We start from the raw sequence: 19,026 nt of genomic DNA on the forward strand, positions 1-19,026 counted from the left end.
TGGATTGGTGAGTTTACATATGAGAGGCATGCTCTCTGGTAGTGAAGTTGTTTATTATTTCTAGTAATTGGCTAGGTCTGGGAAGAGCAGCCTTTCCAGCATCAGCAAGGCTCCAAGATGTCAAAGGATTAAAATTACAGAAAATAAAAAGGCATGATTAATATCCCCCTCCCTACTGCAGTTTGTTCAGTACCTTTATAACATTTTATATTTAAATTGTTTGCTCCTCAAGAAGAGAGGTCTCACTTTTGGAGCTTGGATACATGAAGATCTAAATGTAAAGAAGCAAAAATGTGAAGGCAGATTGTCCTTGACAAAAAACCAGAGATGAATATTTTAAATAGTCTCCTAATGTTGAACTGCCCAGGTTTTTCAAAATCAAAACGTTTAAAGTGATGACTTTGCACTGGGAATATCTGTATATAAAGTCTACACAGTCAGCCATTGGAAGACAGCACCTGCCAAGTCCCAAGATCCAATGAGCTCTCCTTGAGATATGACTTCTATAAGCCTATGGGCCTGGCCCTCCATCACCTGTATGCACTGAGTGGTACCTTATATCTATTCTATTTCTTCAATACAGGTTAAATCAATCACAATAGCAAACATAATATTCTTCTCTTACATTGTTCACTTAATCCTCCATATGAATATCCATTAGCCCAGACTCAGTTTTAACAAGAATAATAAACCAGGAGAGAGGATGAGACAGAGATTCCTGTTTTTCTGTGAAGATATTTCTACTTTAAGAAACAAAAGGAAAAATATGCAAAAATAATTGCAGAATAGATCTCTCTTAATGACCTTGATTGAAGCCCATTAAATAAAAACCCCAGAGAGCCTCTGATGGAGCCCTGATTGGAGGAGAGCCCTGTATAACAAATGAGGTCTGAGGGCTTGGGGACACAGCAGGTTACTGATACATGATGTTAACCAGAAATAAAGAGAGAAGGGGTAAAGCAGATCAAGAAAACCAGCAGCGGGAAAGAAAACAGAACCAGGACCAGTAAGTGAAAAAAGAAAGGAAAACATGTACTAAAAAAATAATGAATGAGGTCATTTATTTAAGACCATCATTCACTGTGATTTGCAACTAGAAAAATACAGTCAAGCCTAAGTAGAATTCATTACTTCCATCCAGCAAAACCTATAACAGAAACATCCAACTCGTCCCTTCTGCCAATGACAACATCTTCCTCTTTAAGTCAAATGGGACAATTTAAGGATTGTTTTAAATGAGACAGTGTATGTGAAGGCATCAGATGCTCTGGAGAGCAAACAGGGCTGTTCAGTAAATGTTGTTCCATTCCCTTCCCTGCGTGCAATCTGAGAAATGGCTCCAAGGCATCAAGTTCGTAGTCAGTGGATAAGTGTAGTGCTTATCCCATCAAAATTAAATTTCATGGTTGGTGAGAAATTAAAGATTCCAGAGTCATTAGCTCACAAAGGGACTCCTTATGTGGTCCTTTCCTAGTATTACTCTGGCACTTTCCGGCATTGTCCTTGGCTCTTCCTCCCTGACAGCTGACAGCCTCACCCTTTTTCTTCGTGGCCAGAAGCTAAGTGAGTGCATGTTCATCCACTTGGCAAATGTGCTGTTTCCTTTGTGTCTTAGCCAACCAAAACATGCCATTAATGGAAGACATCAGCCAAAGATTTTCAGTGTCCGGCTCCCACAGGTCCCCTCACCCCTGCCTTAGCATGTGGTAAATATTTACCTAATTTTCTACCTTTGATCTCCTTTGGGCTTTTTTCCACAGGAGAAACCATGCAACTGAGATTTAAATGACTCTAGTGAAGACCTCCTTAATTTCTCCCTCTAACGTTAATTTCACAATTAGTACTCATGCGTCTTATACTCATTGGAGGATATTAAGTCTACATTTATCTCCTGGAAATATGCCAAATTATACAGAAACAAACTGTCCTAAAAGTAAAGAGGTCATCAGAGAGCTACCATGGCAGGTTGTACAAATAGTGCCCTGTGCAAGGATTCCTGACCCAGGTGAATGGGTTACGATGCAGGCTTTGCTCTGTTTGCCAAGCAACGCTCAGATGGGGAGAATTTCCCTAACTTATGCAAAGATACTATATTGAACAGAGTAATCCTGGACATGTCAATATTAATGTAAGAAAAGAATTGAGTAAACATACCAAGCTAGGTGCTATATGGCCAAATAGATTATGCCAACAAGAATATCAATGAACATTCACATTTTCTTCCAAATTAGCCCTCTGGAAATTCATTTTCCATCCAATATATTTATTGACTAATTTAAAAAAATAATCTCACCTAATAAAAATATCTGGACCTAAAAAGCTAAAATGGTATAAAGAGCAAAATTCATCAAAATCCATTTTATTTCTGAAGTATAAATACCTAAAGGTAGAAAGGCAATACCAAATTCTTCTTCTTAAAGGACAAAATTAATTGTGAAAAAAGATTAGAGATGTGAACCAAGTTCAAGAGCTGCTATAAATAATGTAACACCAAGTACAGGCTTTGTATTCCTCTCCTACCCAACTGACTTACAGCAAATCTGAAAACATACATTGACAGAATATATTTTTAATAAGACAGAAAATATTTTTGCCCACAGAACATTTCCAAACATTAAACTCCAAAATGGCCTACCCAAAAAGAATAAATATTAAATGCAAAACACTCTACTTGGTAATAGAAAGGACAAGAAGATATTAAAGAAACCATCCTCTACCGTCCAGGGACTAAAATCTTAAATAGAAACAGATTTTAAAACACTAATATTGCTGTCATAGAAGTACACATGTGTTGTGAAGGGAATGGGTGGGAAGGAAAAAGGATGGTCCTTGAGGGGTCAGAGAAAGGTTTTTTTTTTCACTTTTTTTTTTTTTTTTTTTCGGTACGCGGGCCTCTCACTGTTGTGGCCCCTCCCATTGCGGAGCACAGGCTCCGGACGCTCAGGCTCAGCGGCCATGGCTTACGGGCCCAGCCGCTCTGCGGCATGTGGGATCTTCCCGGACAGGGGCACGAACCCGTGTCCCCTGCATCGGCAGGCAGACTGTCAACCACTGCGCCACCAGGGAAGCCCTTTTTTTTTTTTTTTTTTTTTTTCCGGTACGCGGGCCTCTCACTGTTGTGGCCTCTCCCGTTGCGGAGCACAGGCTCCCGACGCGCAGGCTCAGAGGCCATGGCTCACGGGCCCAGCCACTCCGCGGTATGTGGGATCTTCCCGGACCCGCGCACGAACCCGTGTCTCCTGCATCGGCAGGCGGATTCTCAACCACTGCGCCACCAGGGAAGCCCCAGAGAAAGGTTTTGTGACGTTTGAGCTGGGGCCTGAAGATGAGAGAGTCTGAAGGAGGGTTTACTTCTAAAGCTCCAATGTTCTACAGTCACAACACACTCAGGAAATGATGGCATTTGTGTGGCACATTGGAGTAAACTGAGGATGCTGATTCCTGCTGGGGCAAGGGCTCTGGCTAAGACTGGCTGTCCCCAGGGATGAATAGGTCTGTGACTCAGGACACTTGTAAGCCATTTTGGTCACACCAGGATACCGAGGAACACATCATTGGCAAGTTCTGTAGAGTTTCGAGTAAACTGGTAGTTCTCAACTTTTTGTGACAACTTATAATCACCTGAGAGCTTTAAAAACAATCCATGCCATTTAAGTCAGAATCACCAAAGAAGCAGCCTGAACATGGGAATGTTTTAGGAGCTCTCAAATAAGGCTAATGGGAGACAGGTTGAGAACCACTGGACAAAATTTCCCTTCTGTTACTAGAACAAAACTGGCTAAGTCACACATCAAGTTTTGAAATAAAAATAAATTAATAATAATAATAAACTGGTAGATAATTAGAAATTAAATAGTATCTACTTCTGTTTCTGGCCATGAAGGAGTAACAGGATGCAGAAGTACCCTCCTGTTGTAAACTAGGAAACTTGATAAAACACAGAAAAAGCCATTTTCAAACACTGGACAGTAGAGGATTGTGATCCTCTTTTACCCTACAAGTAGGGTAAAAAATAAGGTGAGTCCTACCATTACCCAGGTTTTCTGCTGAAAGACAGTCTCTAGATTGCAGGACAGGGAGGGTGAACCCAAACAGAGCCTAAGAGTTTAAGATTCAAAGACTGGGAATTGGGGAGGACAAGGCAGCTGGAATTTGCAGAGCAGAGACCCCAAGAGGAGAGAGCTAAGCAGAGAAACAGTTTCAAAAATCTGCCTAGGAATCCTCTTGAGTCATTTGTCCAACACAAATGTATGCATGCAAGATTGAAACCGTAAGAAACTAAGCAGAATAACTTCCAAGGAAAGAACATTTATTACTTATTCAGTATTGTACTACAGGCCTTAGCCAGTGCAATTAGGCAAGAAAAAAAAAAAAATAACAAGCCATGCAGATTTTAAAAAATTTTTTAAAAGAGGTAAAACTCTCTTTATGTACACATGACACATAAAAACCCCTGAGGAATTTACCAAAAAACAAAACAACAACAAAAAACCTCTTAGGGCTTCCCAGGTGGCGCAGTGGTTGAGAATCCTCCTGCTGATGCAGGGGACATGGGTTCGTGCCCCAGTCTGGGAAGATCCCACATGCCACGGAGCGGCTGGACCCGTGAGCCATGGCCGCTGAGCCTGCGCGTCCGGAGCCTGTGCTCTGCAATGGGAGAGGCCACAACAGTGAGAGGCCCGCGTACCACAAAGCAAAACAAAAAAACAAAACAAACAAAAAACCTCTTAAAGCTTACAAGCAAGCTTAGAAAGTTTTTAAGATACAGAGTCAATATTAAAAAATTAACTGTATTTCTATATACTAGCAGCAAACAGTTGGAAGTGGAATTTTTTAACTCCATTTATACTAGCATCCAAAACATGTCATACTTAGGAATAAATTAAATAAAATATATGCAAACCTGTACTCTGAAAACCACAAAAGATTACTGAGAGAACATTCAAAAGTTAAATAAATGGAAATATAGACCATATTTATGAACTGGAAGGCTCAATACTACTAAGATTGTCATTCTATCCAAATTGATCTGTAGATTCAACACAATTCCAATCAAAATCTCAGCCAGTTTTTTTTTTTGTTGTTTTTTTTGTTTTATAAATTTGTTTCTAAAATTTTTTGGAAAAGAAGAGGACTTAGTCAAATGATTCAAACTTGGGTGACTTACACTTCCTGATTTCAAGACTTACTGTAAAGCTACAGTAAGTCATCAAGAGAATGTGGTGTTGGCAGAAGAATAGACCTACAGATCAATGGAACAGAACAAAGAATTAGGAATAGATCCCTACATATATAGTCAATTGATTTTCAGTAAAAATTAAAATGCCAATTTAATTCATTGGAGAAAGGAAAGTCTCTTCAACAAATGTTGCTTGTGGAAAAAAATGAACCTTGACCCTTACCTCAGGCAGTATAAAAATTTAACTCAAAATGGATCACAGACTTAAATGCAATGTTTAGAACTACTAAACTTCTAGAAAAAACACAGGATTCGATCCTTGGTCAGGGAACTAAGATCCTGCAAGCTATGTGGCACAGCCAAAAAAACCAATAAAACAAAACAAACAAACAAACAAAAAACCATAGGAGAAAATTATTATGATCTTAGGGTAGGCAAAGATTTCTTCTATAAAACACAAAAAGTGTGAAAGAACAAATTAAGTGGGACTTCATCAAAATTTCAAACTTAAGCCCCTTGAAAGACATTACTAAGAAAATTAAAAGACATACTACAAAATGGGAGAAAATATTCACAATACAAATATCTGACAAAGGACTTGTGTGCATAATTTATAAAGAATTTAGTTATAACTCATTAAGAAGGCAACACAATAAAAATATAGGCAAAAAATTTGAACAATTTACAAAAGAAGCTATATGAATGGCCAATAAACACATGAAAAAATGCTCAACATCATTAGTCATTAGGGGTATTAATCATGCCTTTTATTCTATATTTTTTATGTTTTAATATTTTAGGTCCTTGCTGACCCTTACAGCAATCATTTCATGATCTATTGACTTTGTTATACCTGAAGAATAATAAAACCTATATTTTATTTTATTTTTTTATTTTTTGCGGTACGCGGCCCTCTCACTCTTGTGGCCTCTGCCGTTGCGGAGCACAGGCTCGGGACGCGCAGGCTCAGCGGCCATAACTCACAGGCCCAGCCGCTCCACGGCATGTAGGATCTTCCCGGCTCAGGGCACGAACCCGTGTCCCCTGCATCGGCAGGCGGACTCTCAACCACTGCACCACCAGGGAAGCCCAAAACCTATATTTTTTTTTTTTTTTTTTTTTTTTTTTTTTTTTTTTTTGTGGTACGCGGGCCTCTCACTGTTGTGGCCTCTCCCGCTGCGGAGCACAGGCCCCGGACGCGCAGGCCCCGGACGCGCAGGCCCCGGACGCGCAGGCTCAGCGGCCATGGCTCACGAGCCCCGCCGCTCCGCGGCACGTGGGATCCTCCCGGACCGGGGCACGAACCCGTGTTTCCTCCATTGGCAGGCGGACTCTCAACCACTGCGCCACCAGGGAAGCCCAAAACCTATATTTTAAAACACAACGAAATTCAAATTAAATGCATAATGAAATAGGACTCCATACTCATTAGCACAGATAAAAATGTTTTAAGATGTCAATACCTAGTGTTGGTGAGAATGTGGAAAAATTAGAATCCTCCTCCTTCATTGCTAGTGAGATTGTGAAATGGCATAATCATTTTGGAAGACCGTGTGATAGTTTCTTATAAGGTTAAACATACATTTAACATAAGACCCAGAAATTCTGTTCTTATTCAAATCTGTACTTACTCAAGAGAAATGAAAAGATATGTACACACAAAGACATGTACACAAATTTATTCATAATAGCTAAAAATTGGAAATTAAATGTCCATCTACAGGTGAATGGATAAACAAATTATGGCATAGCCATAGTGATACAGAATAGATATGGACTGAAATACTACTCGCCAATAAAGAGGAATCAATTACTGAAAAATACAACAGTGTGGATGAATGATGCTAAGCAAAAAAGTCAAACACAAAAGCATACATACTGTAAGACTCCATTTCTATGAAAGTGTAGAAACGGTCAATTTAATCTACATTGACAGATGATCAGAGGTTGCCTGGTGTTGGGGTAGTGAAGACTGACCAGGAAGGGCCACAAGGACAATTTGGCGGGGGACCGATGGAAATATTCTATATCTTGATTGTGGTGATGATTACATGAGTATGTGAATGTGTCAAAACACATTGAAATATAGACTTAAATGGGTAGAATTTAATGTGTGTGAACTATACCTCAACAAAGTGGATTTTTTTAAAAACAGTGTCCATGAAATAGAATCAAATTTATGTCTATCTTATTTATTATTCTTTTACCCATAATGAGGTAATATGTCTGATTTTTCTGAAGACATCAGGAAAAGAAAAAAATTATATTTGGAAGCAATTACCGAGACCAGATGGTTTCCTGTTCTTTCAGGAGTTAAGACATTATTAACAGTATTGCTTTATATGTCTGTAAAGAGCCTTATCTCTGTGTACATTGTATTATTATGCATCTATAAAATACCACTTTATAGCAGTAGCTGTACTTTACTCTTTCTATGTGACTTAACTGTTAACTCTGACATACAGGCTCTCTTATACATCCCTCCCAATTCTGAAATTAGGAGGCTTTGGCTCACCAGCTTCAACACAAAAACCACGTGCCAGTTCAAGAATTCACTGTCTGGATGGATATCTGCCCTGCATTCCCAAAAAGACGGCTGGGAATTCTGAGCAGCTGGATGGACGCCCAGGAAAAGACTGTTCTCATCTCTGCTTTTTTTAGGGGCAATGGGCAAGATAAAATAGGACTGCCAGATGGCTACGACTCATTACTGCCTGGCAGCAGTCAGGGTGAAATGAGAGTAAATTAATCAGCATTCAGAAGGAATGAATGGCAAAGGGGTGATGTGTATTGATGCTATTTTAGCGCAAGTCAAATTAAACCTGTATAACTGACAACATGCATTAATCTCCCTATTGCCTCCAATAGCTGTGCAAATGAGCTCCTAGTTTCTTTATACAAACAGCTGTTATTTTCCTGTTACGACCTGGGCCAAAAGTTCTAGTAATGGCCTTCTAGGTTACCCTCAGTGATTAATACAAACTTGTGCATTATACTGACTCTGCTAAGGAAAGGATTTCGCCTATGTTGTAGCAGTGAATCTCTAAACTGCAGCTCTCCGACGGAAAGCAGGGCTTGTGCAAAACGATAGATTTGTCAGTCATCTGCAAACTCTCAAACTTAAATAAACACTGGATTTACTGTTTGGATACTGCAGAAGTCACAAGGATTTTTTTCTAAAGGGAAACAGAAACAAAATTGTGGGGGTTTTTTCAAAGAAAATTTAGATTTAGATTTCAAAGGTCAGCTATAAACCTGTGTAATGGCATTACGCTGGATTATCTTCTCCGGGATGTATATTTAAGCATAGTATTATATTGCAAGAAAAGGCTGAGTCTTAATTTACAAAAAAAAAAAAAAAAACCCATAAAATCAATTGATGATATCTGGGTTAAATTTTAATTCTTGCTTGGGTAGAGCTCGTCTCTGACATAGTCTGCAGAATCACTTTCACCACCTCCCTCTAAATTAGAACTGCCTTTAAGAGCCTCCAAATAGCCAGAGAGACCAATGAAAAGGGGTCAGCCTCCTGAAATTATGGCAAGAAGCATAAACTAGAGAAATTAGAGCAAGGTTCTCCAGTACTTGTCTCAGGCTTTATTCTTCTGGAACATTTCTCTTCTTACCCAGCAGCAGACCCAGGTAATACAGGTCTGAAGCTTATACATTTTGTAGGTCCTTATTTCAGAGAAAAAAAATACAAAATTGCAAACACAAAAACCTGGATAAAAGTGAATATTTACGTAGACTGAGAAACGAAATAAATTACAAATTTTAAAAAGCTAACAAGCAAATTATTTTACATTCTGGAGCTTCTGTCAATCCTTCCGTTTTTTATTTTGGCCTCCACTGGGAACTTTCCCTCTCATCATATTTGAATTTTGGTATAATCCATGATTTTGAAACACACAAAAATAATCTGAAATTAAGGAATTCCAAGATGAATTAAATGTGTTTTTAATTACCATTCTATTATGTTGTGCTATATAACCATATGATCAAATTTCCCTTATATTACACACTTGGAACTTTCAGAAATACATTTAGTTTTGTTATTGGAACACAGGTTTCTTCAGGTTCCAATTCAGTACTCTCTGTTGTCCAGAACTGCCACGCTTTGTCAAGACAAGATCTACCATACACCCTAAAATGTAACCCAGTGCTTTGGGATCTTTAAAATGTGCAACATTACACAAAGATGCACTTACTGTTTGTAGTATTATTGCTGATGGTTTTCATCCTCAGACACAGGAGTTCTGACAAATTCTACTCTACTCTATTAACACCAAAATGCATATTGTGTTCATAACTGTATACACTGCAGGAGAGAACTTTCATCTTGACTGAGCAGGAATAAAAATCAAATCTTCCAAAAAAAAAAAATCAAATCTTCCACTTATAATTCTACATGCATGAGATTTGGAAGAATTTTCCACAGCAGCTTCTGGCCCCATACATTTCAAATCCTATTTCTCTCCCACTTTCCACATACTTCTGAAGTTAAGTGTGTAAGACATGTTCAAATTGTGATACAACCTTTTGCCCCTGAAAATTTGGGTCACAATGCAAAGAATTACAGCACAGGGGGTGGTATGAGTACCCCTGAAAGTCATTGCTACACCAAGACAGCTAACTACAACTTAACTATATACAGAAACAACTGCAAAACACATAAACTTTCCACCAACCCAAATTAAATGTGTCCCCAGCTCATCTTCCCCCTAGAGCTGTCCCCAAAATTTCCATGGCTGCTCCAACACTTCCTGACATAAAGAGTGTGAAAGATGGGAATCTGGAGTGGAAAGATATCTATTGCAGCTAATATATCTTTTGTTTGCAAACTCTACAGAAACTAACACCACGTGCATATATTTTCGGTATCCCTCCCTGGGTCTTGGAAGGGTCCAGGCCAATGAGGGGTGCTGAAATTTAAACTTCATTAACTCAAATTAGCATAAATCAGTCTCTGTTCTTATCTCTGATTTATATGAGAGATATAAAATAAGAGATTATTTTATATCTTATTTGGTCATGTTGATTGACCAAAGCATAATGGGTGAATGGAGAGAAAAAGCTGAATTGAACAGAATTTTCACCTCTGATGTTCTAAACATTTTCAAGCAACAAGTCACTTCTGGTTCATCAAAGTGCCCGCCCCTCCCTGGAGACCCTGGGGGGCAAACGTTCATCCTTATGCTACTCCCAGAGAGCTACCCACTCCTGTCACAGCCCACTGCTAATGAACAGACACATCTAATTTGTATCAGCACCCCAAATAAGACAGGATTAAAAAGAAACTGTGTCAGGTGGGCATGTTCCAATGACCATCTTCCCACGAACAAAATAAACTTGCAAAGAGTTTCATGAATGAGACAAGATCATTTTCCTATAAACAAAATAACTTTGTAAAGTGAGATGGGCTGATACTTGGGGAATTTAATGAATTAGACAATGTTCATGCTTCTTGAATTGTTGGCGCCAGTCTGTGCTAGTACAATTTACAAATACGGAAGTAAAAAAAGCCCCATAATTTCTCAGAATAACTTGATTCCTGTCCACCATTCCCTACCTAAGAATACCAATCCTATACGTTGATACTTAGGGTAGGGTTGATACTCAGAGCACCAAGACAAATCTTCTTACCTAATGGCCGATACACAAAAGCTCGTTCTGCAGACTGTGATCTCCTGAGATTCTCCTGGCAACAAGGACTCAATGGTCCAGTAAGTTTGGGAAAGACTCATGCTGTATTCCTCTTGGGGATTCACAATGCGCCCTACCAAATTTAAGGCTCTAAGAAACCTTGCAGTAAAGAAATCATCTTACCCCAGTATTCTCTACATTTATTTAACCATTTTCCAAGCAATGCCTAATAAAATGCTGTAGAATTCGTTTCACAGACCCCCCTGTGGGCACATTTTCTTGAGCGACTGTCAGTGTCGTCATGTTTCTAGATCAGAGTTTCTCAAAAGTGTATTTTCTACCAATTTTCCCCTTTCTCAATGTGCTCCAGCCACAGTAGGCCTACTTGTGCATCTCCTATCACACCAAAAACATTCCTAATTCAGGAATTTTGTACTTGCTGTTCTCTCTGCCTAAAACTCCATTCTTCTAAATATGCTCATGGCTCCATCTTTCTTCCCATTCAAGACTCTGCTCAAAAGTCTGCTTTTAAAAAAAAAAAAAAAAAAAGTCTGCTTTTCAGAGAAATCTTCTGTAATGGACTGAACTGATTACCCCCACCAATATTCATATGTTGAAACCCTAACCCCCAATGTGAGTATATTTGAAGATAGGGCCTTTTAGGGAGGTAATTAAGGTTAAACGTGGTCATAAGGGTGGGACCCTAATCCAATACAGTTGGTACCCTTATAAGGAAAGGAAGAGAACCAGGGGTGCCCGAGCACAGAGCTGAGTCCATGTGAGGTCACAGCAAGAGGAAAACCAGCCATCTACAAGCCAAAGAGAGAGGTCTAAACAGAAACCAGCCCTTCTAGCACCTCAGTTTTGGACGTCCAGTCTTCAGAACTGTGAGAAAATTAATTTCAGTTGTTTAAGCTACCCAGTCTTTAGTATTTTGTTACACCAGCTCTATCAGGCTAGTACTCCTTCCCTGACCACCCACCTAAAAGTAACACTTCCTGTTAGTCTCTTCTCTCCTTGTCCTGCTTTTTTTTTTTTCCTGAAGAGCACTTATCATGACTTGACACTATATCTCTAGGAGGTTGAGAGGCAGAATATAATGGATAAGTGTTTGGGGTCTGGGTTCAAATTCCAACTGTGTCAATTTCTAGTGGTGAGATCACTGATGAGTTATGAAAGCTCCATGGGCTTTATAGAATTGGTACTTACTTCAAAGGCGTTGTTATAAGACTATAATGAGATAGAACATGGGAAGTGTTTATACTACTCCCTGGGATGTATACTACTACACCCCACTGGAATGTAAGTTCCATAAAGACAGGGACTTTGTCATCCATGATTATGTTCACAGCCCCAAATCAGTGCCTCCAGGGCACATGTTAAACCCTCAAAAAATATTTGTTACTTCAAATATGAATAAATGAAGGCCTGTGGACCTTTTCTCAAAGTTCACAAAGAATTTAAATTCTTCATTGTCACTTCCATGTCTATCTTTTTATTGAAAGAGTACCTTATAACCTACCACTGCCACACGATTTCAGAGCCCTTATTTTTGTGTTGACTGTAATATTGGTGCCAAGAGATACTACTTTCATTGACATGGGCTAATGAGCCAAGTTCAGAAGGGCAGTTAACAAGGGTTAGAGAATATAGGCTTTCCTACCCAAAAGGCCCACACTGGAGCAGTCATTACTACATTTACAGTGAGCAATGCTTCATCAGCAAAACATCACCCATATAATTAAATCAGAGCACTTCATTTAAAATTTGTTAGTTTTTTTTTTTTTTTATTGGTTTTGCAGCTGTACATAATTTGATTCTCCAGATATCAGTCAACAGCACTTTGGCACCTTCCACTGATGGACTTCAGAACCTTCACTGCTCTACGCCATGTCATTGGAATGAGTCATCCTTTATGGCTTATTCAGATGAATACAGAATCCAAATCAGAGGCCTGGTGGTTTTGGTATCACCTTCAATAGGTCACAGTTATCCAAAAAAGGCTTTTGTCCAGCTGTCACTAAGAGCATAATAGGTGGTATAAGAGTAGTTTCCTAGGAACTCACATCAACATCTGCAATCACTGTGCCATAAATTGTCATGTAAATCAACAGTGGGCTCATTCACTACTAAGGAAGTCAACAGGAGAATTTAACCCCAAATGTAACATGTCCCTCTATTTTCACAGATGTACATTTTCCAGTGACATTAATGATTACACCCACCACATGGTAAAAGGCTAGGTCAAGAATCTGCTGTCATTATGGTAGCATATTGCACGCTCTATGGAACCCCACCCCAAATTCTGGTCAATCAAATAGACTGATTACCAGTGTTTCAAACATCTCTATCCTTCTACCTGCTAGGCCTACTTAACCCAAGCAACCAGTGTGAATTTGGAAGAGAGTCTTTATTGATAAAAGTTCTTAAGTTCTAAAGGGTGTTTAACAAATCCTAATATGTAATCTTCTAAAAGTTCCCAGTGATGTGATACATTTAATAAATTAAGAAAACCTTTAATACCAGCAACAAACCATCAGGAATTGAAAATTTAAAAGCAACGCTCTTTACAATAGCATAAAATATGAAGTACGTAGGGGTAGATCTGACAGAAATCTATTTACCGTTTACTGCTTAGGAAGCCATCTAGGCACCCCAGAGACCCTCCCCATTCTTATTGTTTTGTAGATTAGGGTGCTGACTTTACAGCTGGGACTAAGACTCTGCATGGTCATGCAAAACTCTTGATGGAAAAATTCAGGAGGCATTGACAGCAGCATACCCTTGACAGGGCAGCCACTCACCCAAGTGGCCATGGGGGACAGGGTAACAACACGAGAAATCAGCCCAAGGAGGTGGCTGCCAATCTCCCTGCCCAAATTTTCCAAATCCTCCAGGAGGCCTTTTAATGATAGAAAGGATTTTTTAGTTGGTTTTAGTTTAGTAGACCAGTATCTTCAAACTTTTTTCACTAAAGCAGTGGATGGCAACTCAACTCAGTTTATAAACCAGCATCAACATAGTCTATTGTCCTTTTAATCTTTTGCCAGAAACTTGGTAGTTAACCACGCCAGCCACATCACTGTCATTCAGGGGGCACCTTCTACTGCTAAGGGTGGGCCACAGGACTGTGTGAGCAGGAAACAGCTGAGAGTGCCAGCTACTAAAGCAGCAAGCACAAACTGATGCACCAGGGGGAGAAGGAACAGGGCCCATATAACCATCCATTCCGCCATTATGTCTTATGGCCACTCTCTCTCTCTCTGTCTGCCTCCACTCTCAGAGGGAAGGTACCATGACTTTTTCTTGTACATCCAGCATCTAGTCAAGAGGTTGGGTTGTAGTAGAATTAAATTTTTGTTGAATAACTGAATAAACCAGTGTACCTCTCAGAGAAGCATTCAGAGTAGGACATATTAGGAAGAGTTTTTACATATGGAAAGAAAATTGTTTCTCCTTTCTTGCTATTAGTTGTATAAACTACGTATGAAGGAAAATTCACTTTTTCTCGACACAGGTACCTTAACATAGCTACTAATTAATATTTTCTCTAAAATTTAGAAAATGTAGGAAAAATTCTTCCTATGTCTGGGCATATATTGGTAGAATATATACAACAAGGAGGTTTGCTTCAAGTCTGGTACTTTTCATATCAGATAACCTGAATACAAAGAAATTTAGGTCTCCTGGTGTCATTCCCAACCTTGCCAGATAAATACTCATCTCTGGAATGGCCTGGGAGAATCACCTTTCAATTCCTCTACACTTTGTAGTTGAGTTACAGAGTAACCTGCCAGCAAACCTCTCAGAATTCATGGGGCTGTTTAAATAGAGCAAAGTCCACAAAAGGTTCCACTGAGATGTGCTGAGCAAAGGCCAGAGCCCCAGAAGGAAACAAGCGTGGACTCAGCGAAGCTGCCCTCATCGGAGTGCGAACCCCGCCGGCCCGGGGCTGAGGGGGCATCGGTGGTCTGTGGGATATGGCAATGAGTCCCATACTGTCGGAGTTCCTGAGAGAGCTCCCAGGCTGGTTCCTGCTCTCTGGCATCTTCCTGCCCGTGACTTTGTTGCTCCTCCTCCTCATTGCCTACTTCAGGATCAAGCTGATGGAGGGTAAGTGAGAAGCCACACAAGGCAGGGGTTAGAGTTCTTTCCCATGGCACACATTTGGAACAAGTCCATGTACCGTGCATTTTTCTGGGAGGCCTGGAGCCACACATCTTTCTGATATGTAGGTGCTTCTCAAGGAGCCACCCCCCCTTAAGATATCTTCCGTGGTGAACGTGGCAAAATGTGATCTTTCCAGCAATGTGGATGACATCCTCGGCTCTGAAGGCCTGCCGTGGGCACCCTTTAACTGCAGCCCCTCGCAGACCGGAGAGCTGTGAGTCAGCAATCTGGACCTGTGACTGCTTGTCTCTGTCTCTCAGGCCGATAGATTCACAAACGTTACAATGTGTGTCTTGGTCTGCCGTCTCAACCTGACAGGTGTGTGTGTGTGTGTGTGTGTGTGTGCACGTGTGTTCCTATGAGTGTGTGGGCACACACTCCTCACCCACTGAACTTCTACTAAGGAAATGTGCCAACACTGTGCTATCACAGTGTATGGCAAATGTCAAGCCTTAACAGATAGTTTGTTGGCTTGATGTAAATTTACCATGAAACTGGGGTCTTAAGGTAAAAAAAAAAAAAAAAAAAAACAAAGCCAAAACAAAACCCTCAGGATGTTTAAAGTGACTGGGACATGAGAAGCTGGGTCCTGGATTGAGCCTGTTTATTCTGCTGTAATTGAAATGAATGAAACTGCACTGTGACTTGATAGACTATGTGTTAATAATGTACCCAGCAAATGTTAGATTAATATGAGAGGTTAATAGCTATTTTAGCAGTATCAAAACCCAGTAATATTTGTTAAGTTGGATGATGTCATTAAAGTACTAAAAACAAATTTGAAAACCCCTCCTCAAACCATCCTTTGCTTATATTTCCCTCCTCTCCCAATGGGATCTGTGTATCCTTTTTCCTGATTACATTTTCCAGTGTTAGCAGATAACCTTAGACTAGGCATGTTTTCATTTTTAGGTGGATGTGATCCCTTTAATTCCAAATTTTCCTTTCTTATTAAAAAAACCCCTGAGAACATGTGGTTTTTAAAATTATAGTTCTTTCTGTAGCTGCTTTCCTAAGGGCAAATAGTAATATCTTCTCTCCAGTTTGAGGGCAAATGAGAACACTTGGCCCCAAATAAGATATCACCAGTTTGAATCTCTATTTAGCAGCTCCCACTTAAAAACTGTACACAGATGGTCAAATGTCATGTCATTAATCTTGCAACCAGGGTTATGGCAAGTGTAATCATTCCTATTTTGTCCCTGTAAAGAAAGGGACGTTGACAGATAAACTAGTGTTTACAGGACCCCGGATTCCTGCATCCTGAAACAGGAAGTCATTTGCCTACCTCATAATCTTAGTCCATCAGGCAAGAGAGGCATTTTAAGATGTGATGGAAAGCATGTGATGGTATCATAATCATTCATCATTAATCTCCATACTTCAAGGCTTAGGAGGTAATGGTGCATGTAAATTTAATTAGTATGTAGAGAACATCAATTTTCTCGCAAAGGAAGAAAGAAAATTCGCTAACATCCTGCACTCTTCTGTGTCAGTTGCCTTGAGGAGTAGCTCTTAAGGTGGAGGTCTGAGTCTTGAACTTTCCATCACCAAACGCTTCATCAACCACTGCCAGGTACATGTCACCTCTCCTCGGGTGTAAGTTTTGATTATCCTATCTCCCCAAGTCCTGAGATTCCTAAACTGCTACTTTCAGTGCCGCCCAAAATACTATCACCCTGATCATGAACAAACTGCTTGCTAAAATAACCAACATTGCCAAAAATAGTCACTATGGAAAAGAAATTGTGTCTCTTGAATGCCTGAAAGTTTTTGTATGAAGCTAGATGTAAAATAAGGTCAGGTAAGTAAGTGATCAGGTTCTGGCCTCAGCAACTGACATTCTAAAACAGTTAACTAAAGTATGGAAAATGTACAGCGCGGCTAGGCATCTCTCACTGACCTTTATATGTATGTTTTGATAGTCAGCAATCCAAAAGGAAACAGATAAGCATTTCTAAAAGTCAAGAGTAAGGTAAGGGTTAGCACAGTGAAATTGTTAAGATCTCAGATGACAGCGTCAAACCAAATGGAGGTTTGAATTCCAGGTCTGTAACAATGGCCACACTACCTAATCTCTTGAAGCTTCAGTTTCTTCACTTGTGAGATAGAAATAATAGCAGGACAGAGCTGTAGGGTTGGTGTGGGGATTAAGTGAGGCAATACACCTAAGGTTCTTAACAGTGCCTGTTCTGAACAACTGTTGGTCATTATGACCCCTGCTGACTTATAAATTCTAAGAAGGCAGTGTTTGTGTCATTATAATAACTATTGTTAAAATATATCTAGTAGCTATTATTAAACTTAAAGATAAAATTATTGATCTTTATTTAGAAATAAAATTAATTATATAAAATTTACTTAAAATTAAGTAAGTTACCCAAGGTCACTCACTGAGAAAATGGTAGAGACAGGATTTGAACCCTGGCTGTCTGGCTCCAGAGCTAGCCCTCTCAGCCAAAACACTACCCCTGGAGTATTGAACACAGAGTAGGTGTTCAGTAGGTACCTGCTGAATGGAGGAATCCTCTCAGCCCAGGCAAATAAACATCACCAACATGAGAGCCAACAGTGGGAGAATTAAGGCAAGAACTTTACAAAAGGTTTGAGGGGACTCGATCAATCTCTTTCTGTAACAGAGCTAATTACTGATGATGGTGATTCCTCTGCATAAAGACTTAGCTCTGAGTCAAGAAGATTACATTTCTTCACCTGTGGCCCAAGAAGGAAAACTCCATTGCCTGCATAATATTCTAGTTACAAACTCAGATGTTTTCACGGCCACCTGGCTAATTTCACCTGTCTAATCTCTGCACCCTCCTTAACAGACCCATTAAAATGAAATGATGGCCAAATTGCAAGCTCTTTCGGGAGAAGGATAAATTATTTCTCTAGCTCTCTTCATTGCGCCTGGCACAGACATTTGGTTCGCTTGGTCCATATAACTCATTGGGGAATGATGGGTTTTCTCTTGCTTTCTCTCCTAGTTTTCCACTTTCTAGTTCTCTTCTTTCAACGTCATCATTCAGGTCACCCATTTTCACTCTAGAATTTGCATCCTGGCTCCTCATTCAAAGCACCTGTCGTGCAGTTAGCCTTCAGTAATTAAGAATGAGAGAATGGGCTTCCCTGGTGGCGCAGTGGTTGAGAGTCCGCCTGCCAACGCAGGGGACACGGGTTCGTGCCCCGGTGCAGGAAGATCCCACATGCCACGGAGTGGCTGGGCCCGTGAGCCGTGGCCGCTGAGCCAGCGTGTCCGGAGCCCGTGCTCCGCAACGGGAGAGGCCACAACAGTGAGAGGCCCGCGTACCGCAAAAAAATAAATAAAATTATATATATATATATATATATATATATATATACACACACATATATACTTGGTATGTAACACCTTTTATTACAGTGGTAATTTGCCCTCTCTAACCAGGACCACTCCTTAGAAATAAGCATTTCTATTTCTTTGGGGAGTGGTTGAGGAGGAAAGGAGAGATCCTGCAATAGGACTTGCTCTGATGACCATGACTTCTGTAAGTTGCTGGGGCCACCAGGGTAGAAATGCTGGCCAATAACACCTGAGGAGTTGTAAATGACCAGTGGCACTCAGCTGCCTCCACAGTATTAACTGGTATTTTTCCTTTCAGTTAATGAAGAACTGTCACAGACTCCTGATCACCAACACAATCGTAAGGCTAGCTCTTCCTGGTACCAGAGAAAGAAACGGACGTGACTGTTGGGGACTGATGAATGGCTAAAGCACAGTCAATATCTATTGGTCAGAGAGCGACGGTCAATGGCTTAGCAAATAGTTAATAAACTAGAACCACAGCAAGACAAAAAGAATACTAAGATGCTTGTTCTGAAAACTGGTTCAAGAGGACAGCTATGAGACTCGACTTAAATAGCAGTTCTTTGGTGAGTCACAAGAACGTAAGATTTTGTTGGATGCGCTCTATGGACTAGGTACGTTGTAACTTTTTAACTTTTACAGGACTATGTCTACTCTGAAGGGCACTATTCTCAAACTAAATTTCTTA

At 40.1% G+C, this 19,026-nt stretch overlaps 2 protein-coding genes across 3 annotated transcripts in view; one reads left to right on the forward strand and one right to left on the reverse strand.

Moving 5' to 3' along the window:
* EPB41L2 (erythrocyte membrane protein band 4.1 like 2) overlaps positions 1 to 19,026 on the reverse strand; it is a 392,946-nt gene that overhangs the window by 151,575 nt on the left and 222,345 nt on the right. The window lies entirely within an intron of this gene.
* Positions 927 to 18,719, forward strand: SMLR1 (small leucine rich protein 1). The gene is given in 5 exon segments (XM_067011200.1): positions 927 to 1,006; positions 1,475 to 1,563; positions 14,683 to 14,734; positions 14,736 to 14,935; positions 18,634 to 18,719. Coding segments are annotated over 5 exon segments (507 nt in total).

This window comes from Kogia breviceps, chromosome 13 (genome assembly GCF_026419965.1).
Source record: "Kogia breviceps isolate mKogBre1 chromosome 13, mKogBre1 haplotype 1, whole genome shotgun sequence".
Lineage (NCBI taxonomy): Eukaryota > Metazoa > Chordata > Mammalia > Artiodactyla > Physeteridae > Kogia > Kogia breviceps.